The sequence below is a fragment of the Branchiostoma lanceolatum genome, chromosome 17 (genome assembly GCF_035083965.1).
Source record: "Branchiostoma lanceolatum isolate klBraLanc5 chromosome 17, klBraLanc5.hap2, whole genome shotgun sequence".
Lineage (NCBI taxonomy): Eukaryota > Metazoa > Chordata > Leptocardii > Amphioxiformes > Branchiostomatidae > Branchiostoma > Branchiostoma lanceolatum.
Window position 1 is genome coordinate 13647555 of NC_089738.1, and position 17896 is coordinate 13665450.

At 41.6% G+C, this 17896-nt stretch overlaps 1 protein-coding gene across 2 annotated transcripts in view; it reads left to right on the forward strand.

The window, feature by feature from the left end:
• The first annotated feature begins 43 nt into the window (after positions 1 to 43).
• The window catches only part of LOC136423217 (dynein axonemal heavy chain 2-like), a 54688-nt gene continuing 36835 nt past the window's right edge, over positions 44 to 17896 (forward strand). The window contains exons 1-29 of one of the 2 annotated variants that reach the window (XM_066411296.1): positions 44 to 221; positions 1169 to 1296; positions 1745 to 1839; positions 2205 to 2404; positions 3011 to 3156; positions 3456 to 3620; positions 4170 to 4408; positions 5117 to 5134; positions 5650 to 5841; positions 6160 to 6297; positions 6517 to 6624; positions 7018 to 7223; positions 7386 to 7515; positions 7953 to 8138; positions 8561 to 8775; positions 9090 to 9236; positions 9555 to 9711; positions 10126 to 10260; positions 10652 to 10756; positions 11047 to 11217; positions 12102 to 12230; positions 12714 to 12829; positions 13428 to 13523; positions 14330 to 14530; positions 15033 to 15189; positions 15645 to 15836; positions 16242 to 16388; positions 16851 to 17012; positions 17428 to 17771. In XM_066411296.1, the coding sequence (XP_066267393.1) occupies positions 1179 to 1296; positions 1745 to 1839; positions 2205 to 2404; positions 3011 to 3156; positions 3456 to 3620; positions 4170 to 4408; positions 5117 to 5134; positions 5650 to 5841; positions 6160 to 6297; positions 6517 to 6624; positions 7018 to 7223; positions 7386 to 7515; positions 7953 to 8138; positions 8561 to 8775; positions 9090 to 9236; positions 9555 to 9711; positions 10126 to 10260; positions 10652 to 10756; positions 11047 to 11217; positions 12102 to 12230; positions 12714 to 12829; positions 13428 to 13523; positions 14330 to 14530; positions 15033 to 15189; positions 15645 to 15836; positions 16242 to 16388; positions 16851 to 17012; positions 17428 to 17771 (4415 nt within the window). In that variant the 5' untranslated portion in view covers positions 44 to 221; positions 1169 to 1178. The remainder of the gene's footprint in view (positions 222 to 1168; positions 1297 to 1744; positions 1840 to 2204; positions 2405 to 3010; positions 3157 to 3455; positions 3621 to 4169; positions 4409 to 5116; positions 5135 to 5649; positions 5842 to 6159; positions 6298 to 6516; positions 6625 to 7017; positions 7224 to 7385; positions 7516 to 7952; positions 8139 to 8560; positions 8776 to 9089; positions 9237 to 9554; positions 9712 to 10125; positions 10261 to 10651; positions 10757 to 11046; positions 11218 to 12101; positions 12231 to 12713; positions 12830 to 13427; positions 13524 to 14329; positions 14531 to 15032; positions 15190 to 15644; positions 15837 to 16241; positions 16389 to 16850; positions 17013 to 17427; positions 17772 to 17896) is intronic. The other variant, XM_066411297.1, reaches the window with a different exon arrangement.

The window sequence follows — 17896 nt, forward strand, 5'->3', positions numbered from 1 at the left end:
GAAAATGACATCACGCCCACCCGGACGAACTTTGACCTAAAAGTTTCAATTACCCACAGTTCTCCGCGCGGGACGGGAGTCAAGGCGGTTGCTAAGGACGAGCGTACTCTGATTTCGGGCCAAAATAATGACTTTCTGACTCCGCCGTCGACTGAAACTACACAAGAGAGATTCTTTATATCTTTACCTACCCCGTGAGTCCACCAAATCGTGGACAAAAGGTATGTCATAGCAGATAAATGAGTGAGAAGGGAGGTTCTTTTTCTGATTGTTTACAACGGCAGCCATCTTGAATCCAGGGCAATTAGTGACGTTTCGATGCTTCCAACGCAGTTTTCAGGGCGAAGCTGTGATTTGTTTCCGTACTGATATCATGAGGATGCCGTGGTATGTACATTTGTCTGTGGAAACTGTATGACAGAGGTCGGAGACGCGTAGTTTTCTAGCTGAAGCTTTATTACCCCCCTCCCCATTCAATCTCTTGCTTGATTTAATTACAACGGAGAACAATTAAGGTCGTTTCTTATTTCATGGCAATGGCGCAGGTCTTAATTCACACCGATTTTGTACTTTGTCTGTCCAATTTTCCCCTTAATAGCCTTACCCTGTGTATCTAATATGTTGTTGGCATATAAGTACAAATTAGATAATGAAAGGGTAGACTACGCTACTCAAATGTAAGGAACACTGTTGTTTGTTGTTTATTAGTGGTTTCCCCCTCTATGAACTAGGTCAAATCTAGTTAACCTACTTGAAATAAGAATATGAAGACTGTGTGGCCTTTTATGAAAAGCATATGAATAGATAGATAGAATGTCATTCATTTTTCATCCCACGTAATTTGTAACCTAGCTGTTGACCACTAAAATTTAAGGTAGAGGGTAATCGGTCCGTTTTAGGTGTAGCACAATTGGCACCTAAATTTAGCATAAAGTGAAGCCTGAGCCTGCCAAAGTTAGTGTATCAATTATGTAACACTTCCTTTCTAGATTTAGTGTACTGGGGCACTGACAGTACAGTGTAAATTATGATCATCATTATGATTGTGATCAACCAACTGGTCTTATAAAGTTAGCAATTTCTATAACTTTACAGTGTTAGCCACTTCTTTAGCATGCTTTCATATGATATAAACCATTGCTTTTCATCCTTTACTTTATCATATCAGATTTTAAACCATGGCTGATCAGCTGGGAGATGTACCGGAGGTGGATGGAGCCAATGGTGTGGCCAATGGTGTCGAGGGGGAAGCTGTGGAGAATGGTGATGACAAGAGATCTTCAGGAGGATCACCTGGTAATGCACACATTTACACAGGCTTTCTGTTTCTACGAAAAACTACACAGCAAACCTGCATCTGTGGCAAATATATAGGGAGATCCATGCATGCATTGCTCAAACTCAAAGGCTGAAAAATGTAGGCCTTGAAGTTGGAGTTAATATTGTTTTAAGTACAGTCTTGCTTTAGAAAATCCAACCTGTAATATTAATGATACTGGTTTCCTTTTGAAAAAGAATGGATTATGATGTCATGATAAACATTTGATTTTTCGTAACTTTTCAAAAAAAATATGGTCTTTGCCACTAAATACCAAAAATAAATGAGGTATATGAAACGGACTGGAAATAGTTGCAAAGCTCAGTTGCTTCACATTACTATAACAAAGTGCAGTTCTGATATGATATCAATAGATTTTTTGTACATCTTCTCCAGACCTGTAATGATATTCCAACTACATTTCAGAAAATGCTACAAATGGAGAGGTGGTTGTACAGAATGGAGAGATGGTGAATGGAGAGACGACAGATGAACCGGTGGCTAAACCACCTGTAGACATGGTGAGGCATCTTTCAAAACAACCTGTTCTTGTCCTTTTGCTCAATTACCTACCCGCAGTTGCACCCATTATTTTCACCTCCTACTGTAATTCTTGTTTCTTTCACTGTAACTTTATGTTAACTGTTTTCACGGTCACCTCTGTGCCGTAAACTTATCATCACCGTGAAAAAAACTGTTGTTACTATCTATGATTCCTTCATTCATCCGTTTAGTAAATCACTTGCCGCCACCCTGAAGTTGAAGTTAAGTGAAAATGTCCATTTTCCTTACACCGTGAAATTTTGCTACCGTGAAGATAAAGTGAACTACAGTAACGAATTGCTGCATTCAAATGTGATCTGAGTAAAGTTTTCCTAAATTTCAGAAAAAGTTGATCAAGGACAGAGTGATCCTGAGTGCCTTGAAACCCGACATGTGGACAGAAGAGCATGATGGTACTATTGAGAGATGGTTCTCGGAGAGCGACAGTCGCCTGCTGGTGGTGTATCACGACCCCCACTCTGGTCTGAACGTGGCCTATTCTACCCCTCACCACCCTCCTGAGGAGCTGACATACTTTATAAGGTAGATACTGTAAATGCATTTAAGTTTGCGTGGTTTTTTATTTCGCGGTAGGGGGAAAATGGAGTGTTCACGGTGGTTTTAAGTTCGCGTTTGAAACAATAGTAGCGCTACAGTCTTTTTTTTGGGTGGTTTTAAGTAAGCGCTGGAGAGTTCACCGCGAAAACCGCGAACATAAAACCATTGCAAACCTTTCTGCATTTACAGTACTTACTTTAGGTTGATAAAGGTTAGACATCCAGGTTTCCAGATACGCCAAAAAACAGTTACTCATTCGACAAGCAACTGGATGACATTTTGAAACGTTTCAAAACTATGTACTTATTTCTTTCAAAATTAGATACTTTGTATGTTTGAAACATGCTTGTTTTCATATTCTTTTTTCTCTCTACTATGATGTCTTATTTGATAAATGAAAGATATTGCTGTAGATGATAAGGGTAAAGAAAACTCAAACCGTAATGCCTGAGGCAAAGCGTAATGTTTTTTCAACAAATGATAGTACAATGCAGTTGCTGGCTTTACGTCACCATCCAGATTATTACTGTATTTAAATCATGGTGGTTTTAATCAGACATGACATTGTTAATTTGCTTACGTCTTCCCCAGGCCTGAGGGTGTAGAAATCACAGCGGCAAACTTCCACAAGAGGGTGCAGTATGGGACGGTGAAGTCCCAGTACATAGAGAGCCTGCTCAGGCTGATGACGGGTGTCTACGCACCCATCTTCTTCGAGAACAAGTCATGGCCCGACAGTATCCTTCTCTATATACATTCAGCTTTCACCCATTTGAATCTTCATATGGTTCAAGGTTGTATGTCTTTAATATTACAGTCAAAATTGGCCAAGTAGACCACCTGGGGGACTGATAATCAAGCCAATTATCGACTCATGTTGGCTGTAGTCTGATCCGAAGCATGGAGAACCTTTCTCCACGTAATACTTCAATGAAACAAGGTGGCCGCAAAACTGCTATATGGGATTATGGCTGATTGTATGGTACATAGCTAATGGAGTGAATAAAGTATCCAAGTTTCCTTAACAAGTCTCTAGGTATCAAAAATGACTTCTCTGCCCAGCTGCACAAGTTCCTGGCCAACCTGACGGACACACGGTACAAGATGGAGGGCCACACTGTCCTGTACATCCCCAACGAGGGCACCAGCATTCCTGCTGAAGTAGCCGCCAAGGACAAGGAGCTAGTCTCAAGACTGGAGAGTAAGTCTTTGGATGGTTTCCTTGTGTATAAGTCTGTGTAAAACTCTCACTGTCCAAGGCCTCATGGAGCCCCTCTCTGCAGATCTGGCATAAATGACCAGTGGGAGAGCTGCTAAATGTGTAGACGTAAAATTTAGAGGCTACTTGAGGAATGATTGTCAATGTTGCAAATCGCAAATCATCATCATGGTCCTTAGGATCAGAATTGATACATATTTTTTGTTCTACATGTAAGTCTACGACATCTACAATCTAAAATGGAGCTGCAAGGGAGATCGTACGATGAGTAAAAATCTGTCAGAAAATTCCTGGATACGAATCAAGATCTTTTTCAAATTTAAACCTCTCTTTTAAAGATCAATGCCCACCCACAAAAATCCTGGAAACCATTTTGTACATCGTTGGCATTATATAGGCCATCGTGTGTATAGTCTAGTGATTAGTCACCCTGACAACTAGGGTTACTAAGCTCTTCAGTGAGCTAAACTGGTTCAAGATCACTTTGAAATTCACTTGTATTTATGACCATTGCCCCTGTTTTTTTCACAGCTGCTATGATCCACTGGACTAGGCAGATCAAAGAGGTCCTGAGCTCCCAGGATGCAATAGAGACAGCGGACAACGCTGGTCCCTTAGAAGAGATTGAGTTCTGGAAGTCTCGCTGCGACGACCTGTCGGGCCTGAGCGAACAGCTCGACAAGCCTGGCGTCAAGAGAATACAGAGGATCTTAGAGCTGTCCAAGTCTTCCTACGTGGCACCTTTCCTCAAGATGGCAAGGATGATCCAGGTAGGTGGAGTCTCAGGTGTTCAAGGTGCTGATGTAAACATGCACCTGCAACAGGTGGTACAGGTGTGCTAGATGAATGGATGTGAAAACCTTCAGCATGCAACTTTTGTGGAATGTAACACATCATGACCTCTTATGATATTTCATGCTGAATATTCTAACCTGCTAAGGAAATTTCAAGATTCTGTGCTGTCAAACAAAAGCACAAACAGTTCTGTCCGTAGCATTAATTACAAAGAGTGTCATCACTGTAACAATACATACTGTTTTAGAGTTGATTAATGCTTTTTTAAATGCCTATAACACCAGTTGACCAGGGAGTGTTACACATACAGAAATGTAGCAGGACAGAATAGACCCCTATCCATAACATACCCGGGTGTATGCTGGCCAGGGGTATTTTCTGCCTGCTACACCTGTACTGTGCTTCCTGGTCTGCATTGCTTGTGCACTGTAGTGATGTACATGTAACTTCATTCACTTAACCTGGGTGCCATCCTATTTCAACCGGGGGCTCCTACACTCGCTACCCTAAAACAAGATATTAGGGTATCGAGTGTAGGAGCCCCTGGTAGAAATAGGATGGCACCCAGGCTACATTCATCACTGTCATCAGTAGGCAACCTTTGATAGTTTAGTCCTTCATGCATAATGCCATGCCATGTAGTATTGCATCATCCTAACATCAGTTTGCCCTGTTTGTTATAGGTTGGAGATTCTGAAGTAGTAAGTAAAAAGTACATCTGTTTTCACATCACTGTGGAATGAAGGAACCTTTCACTCTGTCTTACTAACGGAAAAAGGCATTTGGCACTTTTTATGTCTGATAATGTGTTTTTGATCATTAAGGTACGTGTAGTTATTGCAATGAGCAGCTGTTGGCTAACTCCAGGAAAATAACCAAATAAGGTCTAGCATGTTCTCCCACACCTAATAACAAGATAACACATCAATCTTTTCCTAAAGCCGGCGTCACACAGCAGATTTTAGGCATCTGCCAATGTTTGCAGTTCACTGAGCCCTGTCCATTAAGATAGAGTAGAAAAAATATGCTCTTTTCTTTGGCCATTTTGAAAATTCAGGGACCTTCTGGCTTTCAACAAATTCAGTCAAATGTCATTGACAGTGTGACGTCGGCTTAAGCACCCAGGTCCACATGCACTCTCTGCATGCATGTCACACACAATTCTGACAATTGCTTAAAAGATCTTTAATTTTGTGATGTTTTTTATCTTTGACAGGACGGCTCGGCGCAGGCGCAGAGTAACCTGAAGTTCCTGTCGTCGCTGAAAGAGCCGTGCCAGGCGCTGGACGAGGCGTCCCCCAAGGACATCCCTGCCATGTTACCCAAGATCCTCAGCATCATCCGCATGATCTGGTCCAACTCCGAGTTCTACAACACACGGGAGAGACTCACCGGGCTCTTCAGGAAGGTCAGGAGTCTATTCACATTCATGCCTGAGTAATTTGACACCATATGCCCATGTGAAAGCATTTCAGCACCAGCTTCAGCACCAAGGACAGCATGTTCTGTGTTATTACCTGTATAAAACGTGTTTGGTTTCATTACCTCTGTGAAGGCGTCTGTTTGTTTGTTTTTGTTTTGTTTGTTAAACAATATATTTGGTTCTTTGTAGATGATACTGTAGTAACACCCTAAGTCGCATGAAAGCTCATCCGTGTTGGTACATTCCATGATAAAGTTTGATACTTTACTTCAACACATTGAGTTGATTTGTTTCTCACCACAGATGAGTAATGAGATCATCCGGAGATGCTGTAAGGAGATCTCCCTGGAGAGGATCTTTGATGGTTACATCAAGTCCAGCATGCAGAGTCTACATGAGAGCATCCAGTGCTGTATCTCATGGAAGGAGACATACCAAAGGGTAGGATTACTAAGTATCTTTAGAATACCAGCTCAGTAAAGGACAAGAAACAGTTATGACTACACGTATCAGAACCCAGATGACACAGATACACTGAATCACATACAGATTGCTAAATCTTATTTCTAAACAACAGTTAATACATTCATGAAGAAAATCATTTGCATTTTTAATTTTAATGCATATTTTTTTAACCACTTTTCTTCTACTTTGTAACAGACTGCAAGAGTGCACCACAGGTTCAGCCCCCAAGGCTGGGTGCTTGACCAGACAAGTATCTTTGCACAAGTCGATGCCTTTGTCCAGAGATGCAAGGACCTGCTAGAGGTAAGTATACTCATTGACAAGTCTTCATAGAATTATCTCTAGTGAGCCAGCAGCCAGGGACCGTGCCTGGGTCTGGACATTGCTGGACATTGCTACTGAAACAGCAAGGAATCTTGTGCCTTATGTGCCACTGGGCACTACAATCACTTCCAATCAATTTCCATGGAAATAATTTTCCTTCTTCTTCATTCTTGAAATTCTTGAAATAAGAAAATTTGTCTAGGAGTGAAGAAAATCTGGAAAAAAGACAAAAAATTTGGGTAGTGATGGTCTGAAGAAACAAATGAATGAACACATCATGCTACTAACAGAAATCCTAACTTGAAATGATTTTTACCTGTCATCATGCTCCAGAGATCCTAACTTAGAATGATCCTTATCACCTGTCCTTAGGTGTGTGAGTGCCAAATGCACTTTGCCCGATGGGAGGACGGAACCAAGACGCCCTTGCCGCACTTTGCGGGACACCGTGGACCCGAGGTCGCTCGCAGTCTCCTCGAGATCGAAGCCTCGTTTGATAGGAACCTGCAGATCCTTAAAGACGTCAAGAAGACCATTCTGGATGTCAAGGCAACATCTTGGCACGATGACTATAACAAGTGAGTCAGCATCAGGCAGTTTCTTTCAATCTTCTTTTGCTGCTTCTATAGCATTGTCTGCAGTTAGGATGTTGTTGACATTGAAAAAACTTCTTACATGTACTTTGAATATTTTGACAACCCACGAATTTGTCTGACACATAGTCTTAATTTCCCCAACAGATTCCGTGCAGGGGTGAAAGACCTAGAGGTCATGATGCAGAACGTCATCTCCTCAGCGTTCGAGACCATCAGCACAGTGCAGGCCGGCGTGGAACTGCTGGATGCCTTTGCTCATCTCAATAGCAGAGAGGTTTGTCAATACCGCTAGCCTTCCTAGCAGCTGGACAGCAGTTTATGTCTAGTTTTCCAAGTGTGTTGAGGGATGGTACATGAATTATTTTGGGGCGTAGAATTTTTTTAAAGCTGTAGAGAAGGAGAAAGATGAGAGAACTTGATGAAATTGAAAGATATTTAGTAAAAGTATGGAGAATTTTTGACAGCATCTTCCTTATGCTTTAGATGGAAAATGTATGTTTTTTTTTGCCTCAGTGGCTTTGGTAATACTCACAGTTTGTGCCTGTTCTTTCATTCGTCAAACCTGAAGCTAGCAGCCTTTCAGCATTCCTTTCCGTAACCAATTCTAGCAGCCAATTCAACTCCAAGATTCAACTCCTAATGTCAGAATGTAAGCATAATCCTGGAGCTGCCAAGGCCAGCTTTTAAAAAAAACATTTGTTTGTTGTTCAGGCTGTCCGCAGAACGATCGACAAGAAGACGGTGGAGATCTGGGGCCTGTTTAATGAGGAGCTGAACATGGTGAAGAAAGAGATGTCGAAGTCCAAGTCCGTGGAGCTGCCCGCCATGCACCCCAAGTACGCAGGGGCTTCCCACTGGGCACGGGCGCTCAAGAGGAGGATAGACGCACCCATGCAGGTCTGTTCATCAAGAACTGTGAATTTTGACATTTTAGTAGAGTTATTTATTCATCTATTTGGGTTGGCTGTTCAAGACACACAGCCAGGGCTGCCTAACTAGCTGTTGGTATTACAAAGGGCTAGCCCTGCTGACAAAGACAAGACTTCACAATTATGGAATTTGGCATGTACAACAGAACAATCTACTGTAAATGCAGAAATGTTCGCGGTGGTTTTATGTTCACAGATTTTGCTGTGAACTTTCAGCACGAATTTAAAACTACAGCAAAACATTTTCCCCACCTATGACTGCAGCACTACTATTGTTTCAAACGTGAACGTAAAACCACTGCAAACACTCCAATTTCTCCCTACCCCGAAATAAAAACCACGCAAACTTAAATGCATTTACAGTATAACAATATTCTTCTTGCCCATCAGACATTGGGCAAGGCGTTCTTCCTGCCGAAGACTGGTTCCGGTGCAGAGGCGAGCACACAGTACCAGCAGCTGGCGCAGGCGCTGGACGAGTTCATCAGGAAGATGTTTAACGAGTGGACGGGCACGGTGGAGAGGGACCTGGGCAAGAGGCTGGAGATCCCCCTCATGTGCCGCAGTCAGGAGAAACAGGGCATGCTGGACATCAACTTTGACAAGTAAGTCCTTTCAAAGACAATCTTATTCTATCATCATGTATTTGTAGATAACTCATTATTTTGAAGTAATATCTAAGACTTGTGGCAGCAAAAAGGGTCAAATTGCATTCTTCAAAATTAACTAAAAAGATAAGGAAGAAATGAAATTGCAAGTCTTCAAAAAAAGATAGTCTCTTTTAAGAAGGAAGTACCAGCAGAGCAAATGTACAGAAAGAGGTGACTTAGTAATGGATCTATCAAATTTTGCTGAGCAGTTTCTCAACAGTCTTGTCTGTGAAAACCTATTACATAAAGGACTTTCTCCTTTTTGTCAGGTCGCTGCTGAAGTTGTTTAATGAGATCCACCATTGGGAGCAGCTGATGTTTGAGATCCCCCACTACGCACACGAGGTGTACATGAAGAAGGAAGACCTACGGGGGCTGAGGGAACATGTGCTGCTGGTCGTCAGGGACTACAACAGGTAACACTAGGATTTCTAGTATCTGTTCAAAACATGGTGCCATTTTCCTGAAAAAGATGCCGACAGGGCCAAATGGTTAAGCCATTGGAAGAAATATCAGGCAGCTATAGATTATAATTCTACAAAGAAAATTGGCAAAAAAGAGTTAGTCATTAATGTGATAATTGTTGTTGTAATATTTGCTTGCAATTTGTAGTATGTGCATAGTTTTATCATATACCACAATAACACAAATTATGCCAACATTTTCCAAGAAAAATATTAATTTTATCCAAATGCAGGCTTTATTGATTGTGACCAATTTTTTTAATTGTCCAGAATCATAGCTGCCCTGTCGACGGAGGAGAGAGGGTTGTTCCGCGAGAGAATCCGGTTCTTGGACAAGAAGATCCACCCTGGGCTGACCAAGCTGACCTGGGCCTCCAAGGGCATCTCGGACTTCTTTGTCCAAGAATGTCGCACACACGCTGGCAAGGTCAGATCATATTACAAGGGTTACCTTGAACTCTGGTGTTCTGTCAGCTCTGTCATTTCTTCAACTTTGCTTGCAAACAACTGATTAGATATGAACTTTATAGCTATCTGTCACTGCATTCCAGCAGATTTTAACTTTGAGCAAATTTTTTTTCGATTTTATGTATGAAGCAACAGTTACACTGTATTTTGTTCACAGTTATGCTCATTATTTTGTATTGCTTATTTGTACATCGTACAAAGCTAAATCATGGATTCAATGCATCAAAAACTGAAGATTTTGCTAAAAACTTGCTCCTCCTCTTATAATTACCCTTTTTTTAATCAAAAGTTTATGATGTACTGATAATAATGCTGATATCAACTAGTTGATTCTAAAGCTTGCCTCCTGACATGACTCTTGTCATACCTCCAGATCCAGTCTATTGTTGATGACTACAAGGCAGCCAACCTGACCATCTCCAGGAACTGTGTACGCATCAGCGAGATGCTGCTGGTCAAGATAGACGGGAAGAGGGTGTACGAGGACCTGGCCTTTGAAGATGACCAGGTCAGCATGTTTTTGTGTGTGTGTGTTTGTTTGTGTGTGTGTTTGTGTGTGTGTGTATGTATGTAACATGTGTTCAGAGATTCTTTGTGTCTGTGTGCTCGGTACCTACATGATTTTATGTAACACTGTAAGCTGTGTTCTCTGTCTAGTTTGTTTCTGTGTAAAGCTACAAATAATTGTATTTGGCTTCTATCATGTGTCTTTGGTAGGGTTTTTTGCATGTGTGTAAATGTTCAGTAATACATATTTTGTATGTGCGTTCAGGCTTTGTTTTGTGTGCATACATAGTTACCAAGACAGTTAGGATGTGATGTACAAAAGGAATATTAGAGATAAGTAAAATGAAGTTTGTAACGATCTTAGAGAAATAACAAAGACCATTGCTCCACAGGTGCGACACAGAGGGAACCAGCAGCAGAGGTTACAGTCCATCCACGACGAGGTCGTGCAGATCATGAGGAAGACTTACGAGGTGTTCAGGACCGATGGTGCAGAGGTAAGGATATTCACCCTGCTGTCACTTCTACTTTAAATATATCTACTAGTATGTCAGTCGACTGTGCTGACTGCCTTTCACAGAAACACAATGTAGTCCACCACTGGTAGTGGTGTGTGCTGATATATCAAATATTTTGACAGAGATGAGTACAAAGCAGTTAAAGCAAATGTACTCATTTTAGAAATGTTTGGTTTGACTCAGTCAGGGATTGAACCTGCGACCGAACCTGCGACCTTTCAACGCTTGAATTGAAAATGAATGATTTGTTTCTTTTTTTCCCATCCCAGGTCCAGAACCACTGGTACCGCTACACCGAGAAGATGGACCGTATGGTGGAGGAGGCCTTCCGTCTGAACGTGAAGTGGTCGCTACAGGAACTCTCCCGTGCCATCAACGGCGACGGGAAAACCACGCCCAACCCGCTCTTCAGGGTCAAGGTCGTGCTGGAGGGAGACAAGGTCAATCTCGACTTCTTTCTTTTTTATACATTTTTGATTCCACCTGTTTTACATGCTGTAAGTCAATGGTTTGAGACAAGCATAATAGATAGATAGATAAACTTATTGGTTAATGGTACCATATTGGTTCGAGGGAACACAGTTGATTAACTGTTCCTATATATGGCCTCAAAAAGGCTATCACAGGGCCATTACCTGTTCATTTACCACTATAGATCTAGAGTTATGTTTAGTCGTAAGCTACTTGTGAAATGAGAAGACCTTTCTCTGCCATTATTAACAAATTAACGAGGATATTTGACTGTTACTTCTGAATCGATCAATCCATGTGATGTTTTTGCATCTGTTTGCATGTTTGCATGCTAATGTCTGTTGCATGTTGTGCTGTTTCTACTTGCCTCCATACCAGACCTCTCGCTATCGGAAGCTGTATGTAAGTCATGCTATTGCCACAATAAGAAATAAGGTTGTATAACAGTAACAACATGGACTAATGGGAACTAATAGTTTAGTTACTATAATATAAGTGATGAAAAATGAATTCTGTATTTAAGTTTGCTGTCACAGTGGTTTAATGCTCGCTTTTCTCATGGTGACCTCCTCCCCGCAAACTTAAAACCACCAGAAAAATGCTTGTTCTTTCTTCTGCCCACCTACCACCTTGTTTGAACCGTGAACTAAAAACCGCCACAAACACTCCATTGTTTCCCTACCTGGAAATCAAATCACTGCAAGCTTAAATACATTTACAGCAATGTCAATACTTATGGTGTCACACAATGAAAATAGAAAATCAAATAGTGAAAATAGAAGTCTCAAACATGTTTTGAACGCGACAATATTCTGAAGTAAACTTAATCATGAGTGTTTGTTGTTTTCTCTAGGTTGAGTTCTCACCAACTCTGAAGAAGCTTGCAAGCATCGTGAACAACGTGAGCACCCAGCTGTCGCAGTCAGTGTCCATCATCAAGAGGTTACCGGACGTGCTGACCCGGAGAAGATCACAGAAAGATGTAAGTTCAGTCACTCCTGGAAGCAAGAAGCACTCTTTACACTGTATGTTTGGACAGTGATGTGACAGGTTTGGAAACTGCCAATGAAAAATATCTTTGGCTTTTCACCCTCAAGTTCAGGAAAATTTTTAAGCAAGAAAACTGTATGGGAATGAAGGTTATCCCTCTAGCTATTTATGTAAAGATGATCAAGTTTCAATTTCTTCAAAGGATTTTTCTGTGTAAAATGATGCTGAAAATCAGACATTTTCTGGAATATAACAGGACATATGAAATTTTAGGTGGAGTTGGTGCAGTGTAACGGTTATAGTGTTGGGCTCAAAACCAGTAGGTTCCAGGTTCGGCATTGTTCCCTTGGTAAAGGCACTTCACATGAAATTCCGTCCCAAAGTTAAAATAAAAGAACAACATATATACATCCAAATATTGTGGTTACTATTATTACTCTGACTGCATAATGAACATTTTTCTGTACCACCACAGCCCATATATCAGATCATAGAAAGAGATGACGACACCAAGAAGATCCAGGGTAGCATCAGTTCTGGTATGCAGGCTAACGCACAGCACCTACAGCAGTACCTACAGACATGGGATGGGTGAGTCAGTAGTTTCATATTATCCTAATGTAGTGTGTCAAGCTGTGTCATATTTTTATGTCCAGCCAGATTCAAAATACATGTATTTTTTTTCTTATGTTCCCAACTTGTTTTTATCAGGATGTAAATAGATTTAGGTGGGCCTACATGCCCTTTTCCATAAGACTTTAGCAAGCTATTTTGATTTCCCATGATTCGTGGAGAAAGACATCTTATTCAATTTAATTCATAATGAGGTGACTAAATTTTGTGCAATTCCCTAATCCTTGAATTTGCTGCAATGCATTGGAGGTTCTCTTAAATACAGTGTAGCACTTAGTGTATCATTTTTTTTTTTGATTTTGGTGCCAGAACTATGTTAGTTGCATCATACAATACCCAAATTATGTTACCGTTATTTTATGTTGACTTCTGACCTCTCCTGCTCACTTTTAAGTTCACTACATTTGACATTGTTTGATTTGCTGTCAACCGGTTGTGTATGCTTTTGTTTTACACATTATTATAAATCATTCTGAAATCAACAAAAGCCCTATAGTGCCAGCCCCCACCCTCCCTGCTGTGACAGAATGTGAACATTTCCCTTGGTCCCTTGCAGCTACCGTGAGATCTGGGAGATCAACAAGGATGCCTTCATCAGGAGATACCAGCGTCTCAACCCCCCTGTCTCATCCTTCGATGCAGACATTGCCAGGTAAGCACTTCAATCTGCCCATAGAGAAGCAGACAGTTCTGTTTGTATGAAGATTTCTGGATGAAGAATTATATGTTTTCTTTGAAGCCATTGAAATATGAACACCAGAAAGGCAACATTTGCAAGCAAATACATGATGTATACGAACATAAGAATCAGGGCTCAAAATACTGAGTGAATATGCACCTTTTATGCACCCAAAATTGGAGCTGTGCACCTACTTTTTAACTGTATATACACTGTATATTTTTGAAGGCTACAGGAGAAATGTACTATCTCGAAATTTTTAAGTATCAGAACAAGCAGTGGCATATTTCTACTTGCAAGCACCTTTACCTTCCTTGGTGCTGAAGTGCCTTCCATTTCTATCGTTCCTATTAATGAACTACAAAGATTAACATTAGTACATTCTACCACCACCCCCAAGCAGTCATGAATTAGAGATTATATAATTATGTTAAGGGCCATGGGGATTCCCTGTGAGTGGAGTCTGTGACAGGGGTTTCGGGTATCCAAAATATCTAAAAGGTAACACAAATCGAGATGATGCATCAGAATACACTCATTGAAAAGAGTAGGGGTCCTTCCTTGTGTGAGTGGTTCAAACCCTACTGTGGTATGGCCGCACATGGAGCAATCGTTGTATTGAGGTCACCTGAGTTAGCGCCGAATGGCAGTCACTCCAGACCCTTACGTTCTAGCCCTGCCAATATTGTAAAGCTCCTCGCAATTCAGCCCCTGGCTTGCTTAGAGAGAGTAGTCGGCCCACCCAATAACAATAACTGAAATACCTTTGTCCCCTACAGGTACACAGAGGTTGCCAACAATGTCCAGAAGGAGGAGACGGTTCTGAACATCCAGTTTGTGCTTCTGGACTGCTCGCCGCTCAAGTTCTCCCTACTCAACCACTGCAACGAGTGGCAGAACAAGTTCACCACGCTCCTCAGCGAGATGGCGCTCGCCACGCTCAACGAGCTGCACAAGTACCTCAAGGAAAATGGCGAGAAGTAAGAAAAATACATTACTTTGTTTATATGTCATGCTGAAGAGCTTGAATCATGCATGTTTAACTCAAATTGCTTTTGAAGCTAATCAGTGAAGGGGCCCCTGTTATGTGTTCAAGCTAGACAATAATACATCATCATAGCTTCCACACAACTTTATGACAGAATACGTTGATTGTGACTTACATAACTTGTAAAAAGTAGTGATGAGGCTATTAAGTTCCAGTGTGAGTGTAGCCATGAGTCATCCTGGCTGTCTACAACAATGGACCAAAGCCAAAACACAAATTCTCCTAGTATCCTATTACACCAGTTCCACCTTACATTCTGACAGGCTACCACTCTGCAACGCATAATTGAGGACACACACCAAGACAAATTAACATGCAAACAAAACATACCAACTGATTACAATACCTCCATTTTTACGGAGGTAATCAATCAATTAATCAATAAATAAATCAAATCAAACAGTGCTGTAAACATGGACTGTGTTGTTTTACAGAGTGAGCAAGCACCCGCAGACCCTGGATGAACTCGGGGATGGACTTCAGCTGCTGGAGCACCTGCAGAACGAAGTCCCCAACATCGAGGCACGCTTCCCACCCCTCCACGAGCAGTTCGCCATTCTGGAGAAATATGACGTGCCCATTGATGATGAGGTGAGTTGGACCATTCCATTACAAGTTCAGGGTGTTTAAATCATAAACCAAGGATGAAATTGTATTGTAGTCCTCCTTGTTATAATTTCCATTTTTGCAAGTAATAGTTATAGTAGTTAAAGTATCCATTACTGTAAATCACTTTAATATAGCGGCAGGAAAATATAGCGGTTTTGGGAAAATGGAGTAGGTCACTGCACTTAATTTTAACGGTGGAAACAAACATTACTGTCTCAATTATTAGTGATCAAATATTAGCGATGATGAAATTTTAGCTGTTGACTAGTGACTGTTAAATCAGCTAAAATTTAGTTACAGTTAACAAATCAAGAATTACACTATATGCTTATACTGCTGCCAGGGTCCCTGACACGGGTGGGCAGCAGTGGGCTAGTCTTCACACCACTCTATATAATTGCAGCAACTTAAACTCAAATGATTCTTTTCCCTCCCAGACACGTCAGAAGTTAGAGGACCTGAGCAATGCCTGGGTGTCCTTCCAGCAGTGCCTGATCGACAGCGACGCCATGCTGAAACGGCACAAGGACAAGTTCAAGTCTGGGCTCATCGCCTCCTCGGAGGAGTTCAAGAAACAAGTGGCCAACTTAGTGGACGAGTTCTCAACTAAGGGACCATTCAGTAGTCAGGTACAGTAAGAATATAGCTGTGTGTGTACGTGTGTGTGTTTGGTTTATGTGTGTGTGTGTGTGTGTGAATGTGTGTGTGTGTGTGTGTGTGTGTGTGAAATGGAATGGGATGGTTTAAAAAAAGATCAGGCAGTAAAAGAATAAATCTGCTGGCACTTGAAAATACTTATCCACACAGTGCCAAATTTTCACACGCACACACATGCACACATAAAAACACACATACTCACAGACAATCCATAAGTACTTATCATCTGCATTCATTGGCTGTTTCATTAGCCTCAGGCTGATTGAATCGCACTTGTAGCCACCCATAACCGGTCAGCAAGAGTTTGCGTTATACAGACTACATGAAAAGCAGCTTTGTAATATTGATCAAATTTACGTAATAATTGCATATTTCAGGCTGGTTGTGACCCTGCCCTGGAGCAGATCTCTGCCATCAGACAGAACCTCAACATGCTGAAGCTGCAGGAGAACAACCTCAGAAGGGGGCTGGGCATCTTCAAGATAGAACAGCCCCCCTCTAAGGAGATCGCTGGGCTGGACAAGGTGAGCTTTGAAAGTTAAAATCAGAGTGTTTGCTTAGAATGTTTATCCTGCCTGTTACAATGTTACCTGTTACAATGTTACCTGTAGGGTTGTCCTGAACGCAGTGGAATTCATCGGGCAGGTTACTTACTGAAGCTGTGATTTGAAGTTCTACAAAAATTGATATTCGACATAATGGACTATTATAGCCACTTAATGATGCAGTCATCTTGACTATCTTTGCCCAATCATAAGTCTTTCTTTGATTGTCCTGGGGGAAGGAATAAAGTCATGTATTACTAAGCTCTGCACTCTTTGTCGTCTGGCACTCAGTCACCGTATATGCAGCCAATGGCCTTAACATCAGTCTACAACAGTCGCTTATGACTGAATGTGGTTGGCCGCACCAGGTAGTTGGCTGGCCAGGTTTGACTGTAGTTTGTGATGATGATGATGATGATGATGATTCTCCCACCACCGAAGGATCTGGACTTCCTGGAGCAGGTGTGGGAGCTGACCAAGGAGTGGGAGGGGAACTGGGACGAGTGGAAGGTGGGCAAGTTTATCGAGCTGGTCACCACGGACATGGAGATGACAGCCGGAAACCTCTTCAAGAAGCTCAACAGACTCAGCAGAGAACTCAAGGTCAACCTTTTATTATTCATTTATCTATTTATCTGTTTCTGTGTTCTTTTACCATGTTGTATCTTTCAAAGGCTGAGTCACTGATTTCAGAGAGGTACCGGGTACATACATGCATACATACTGGATTTTGAAACAAGATATTTGAGGGAAAATATTGTCATCATTTTAATTTTGAAGTGGGAATTTCAAATGATGAATGTGAGTATCGAATGATCTATCGTATACACATAAAGTATTTTGTTTTGATAGCTTTCAGCAGGAAATTTAGTTTTGCTTGTACTGGTGTGGTCGTAAAACTTTATCTGATCCAGCAGTCACTGTAAAGTATCTCTGAGCTGATACAGCTGGAAGGCATTTTTGTGAATCCTTTTCCCACATTCTAACAAGCATATCCTCTTTGCTTTTCCTCTAATAGGACAAGAACTGGGAGATTATCGACACATCAAAGGCGCGGGTGGACCAGTTCCGCCGTACCATGCCGCTGATCCAGGACCTGCGAAACGACGCCATGCGCGACCGCCACTGGTCCCAGATCAAGACAGAGGTCCAGAAACCGTTCGACCACCTGGCAGAGGACTTCACTCTGGGGAAGATCATCGAGCTGGGGCTGGATCAGTTCAGCGAGCAGATTAGTGAGATCTCAGGAGCTGCAAGTAAGGAACTGTCCATAGAGCAGGCCTTAGCAGAGATCTCATCCATCTGGGAGGACACCAACCTGGACATCGGACCTTACAAGGACCGCGGGCACTTCAGACTCAAGTCAGTCATCTTACCTTTTTGTTTAATCATACTTTTTATTAATTGTGCCATGTTAAAGATGTCAACCAATGTTTTATTACATGAAACCAATGATTGTTAAACACTCATGCAATTAGCTTTAGAAA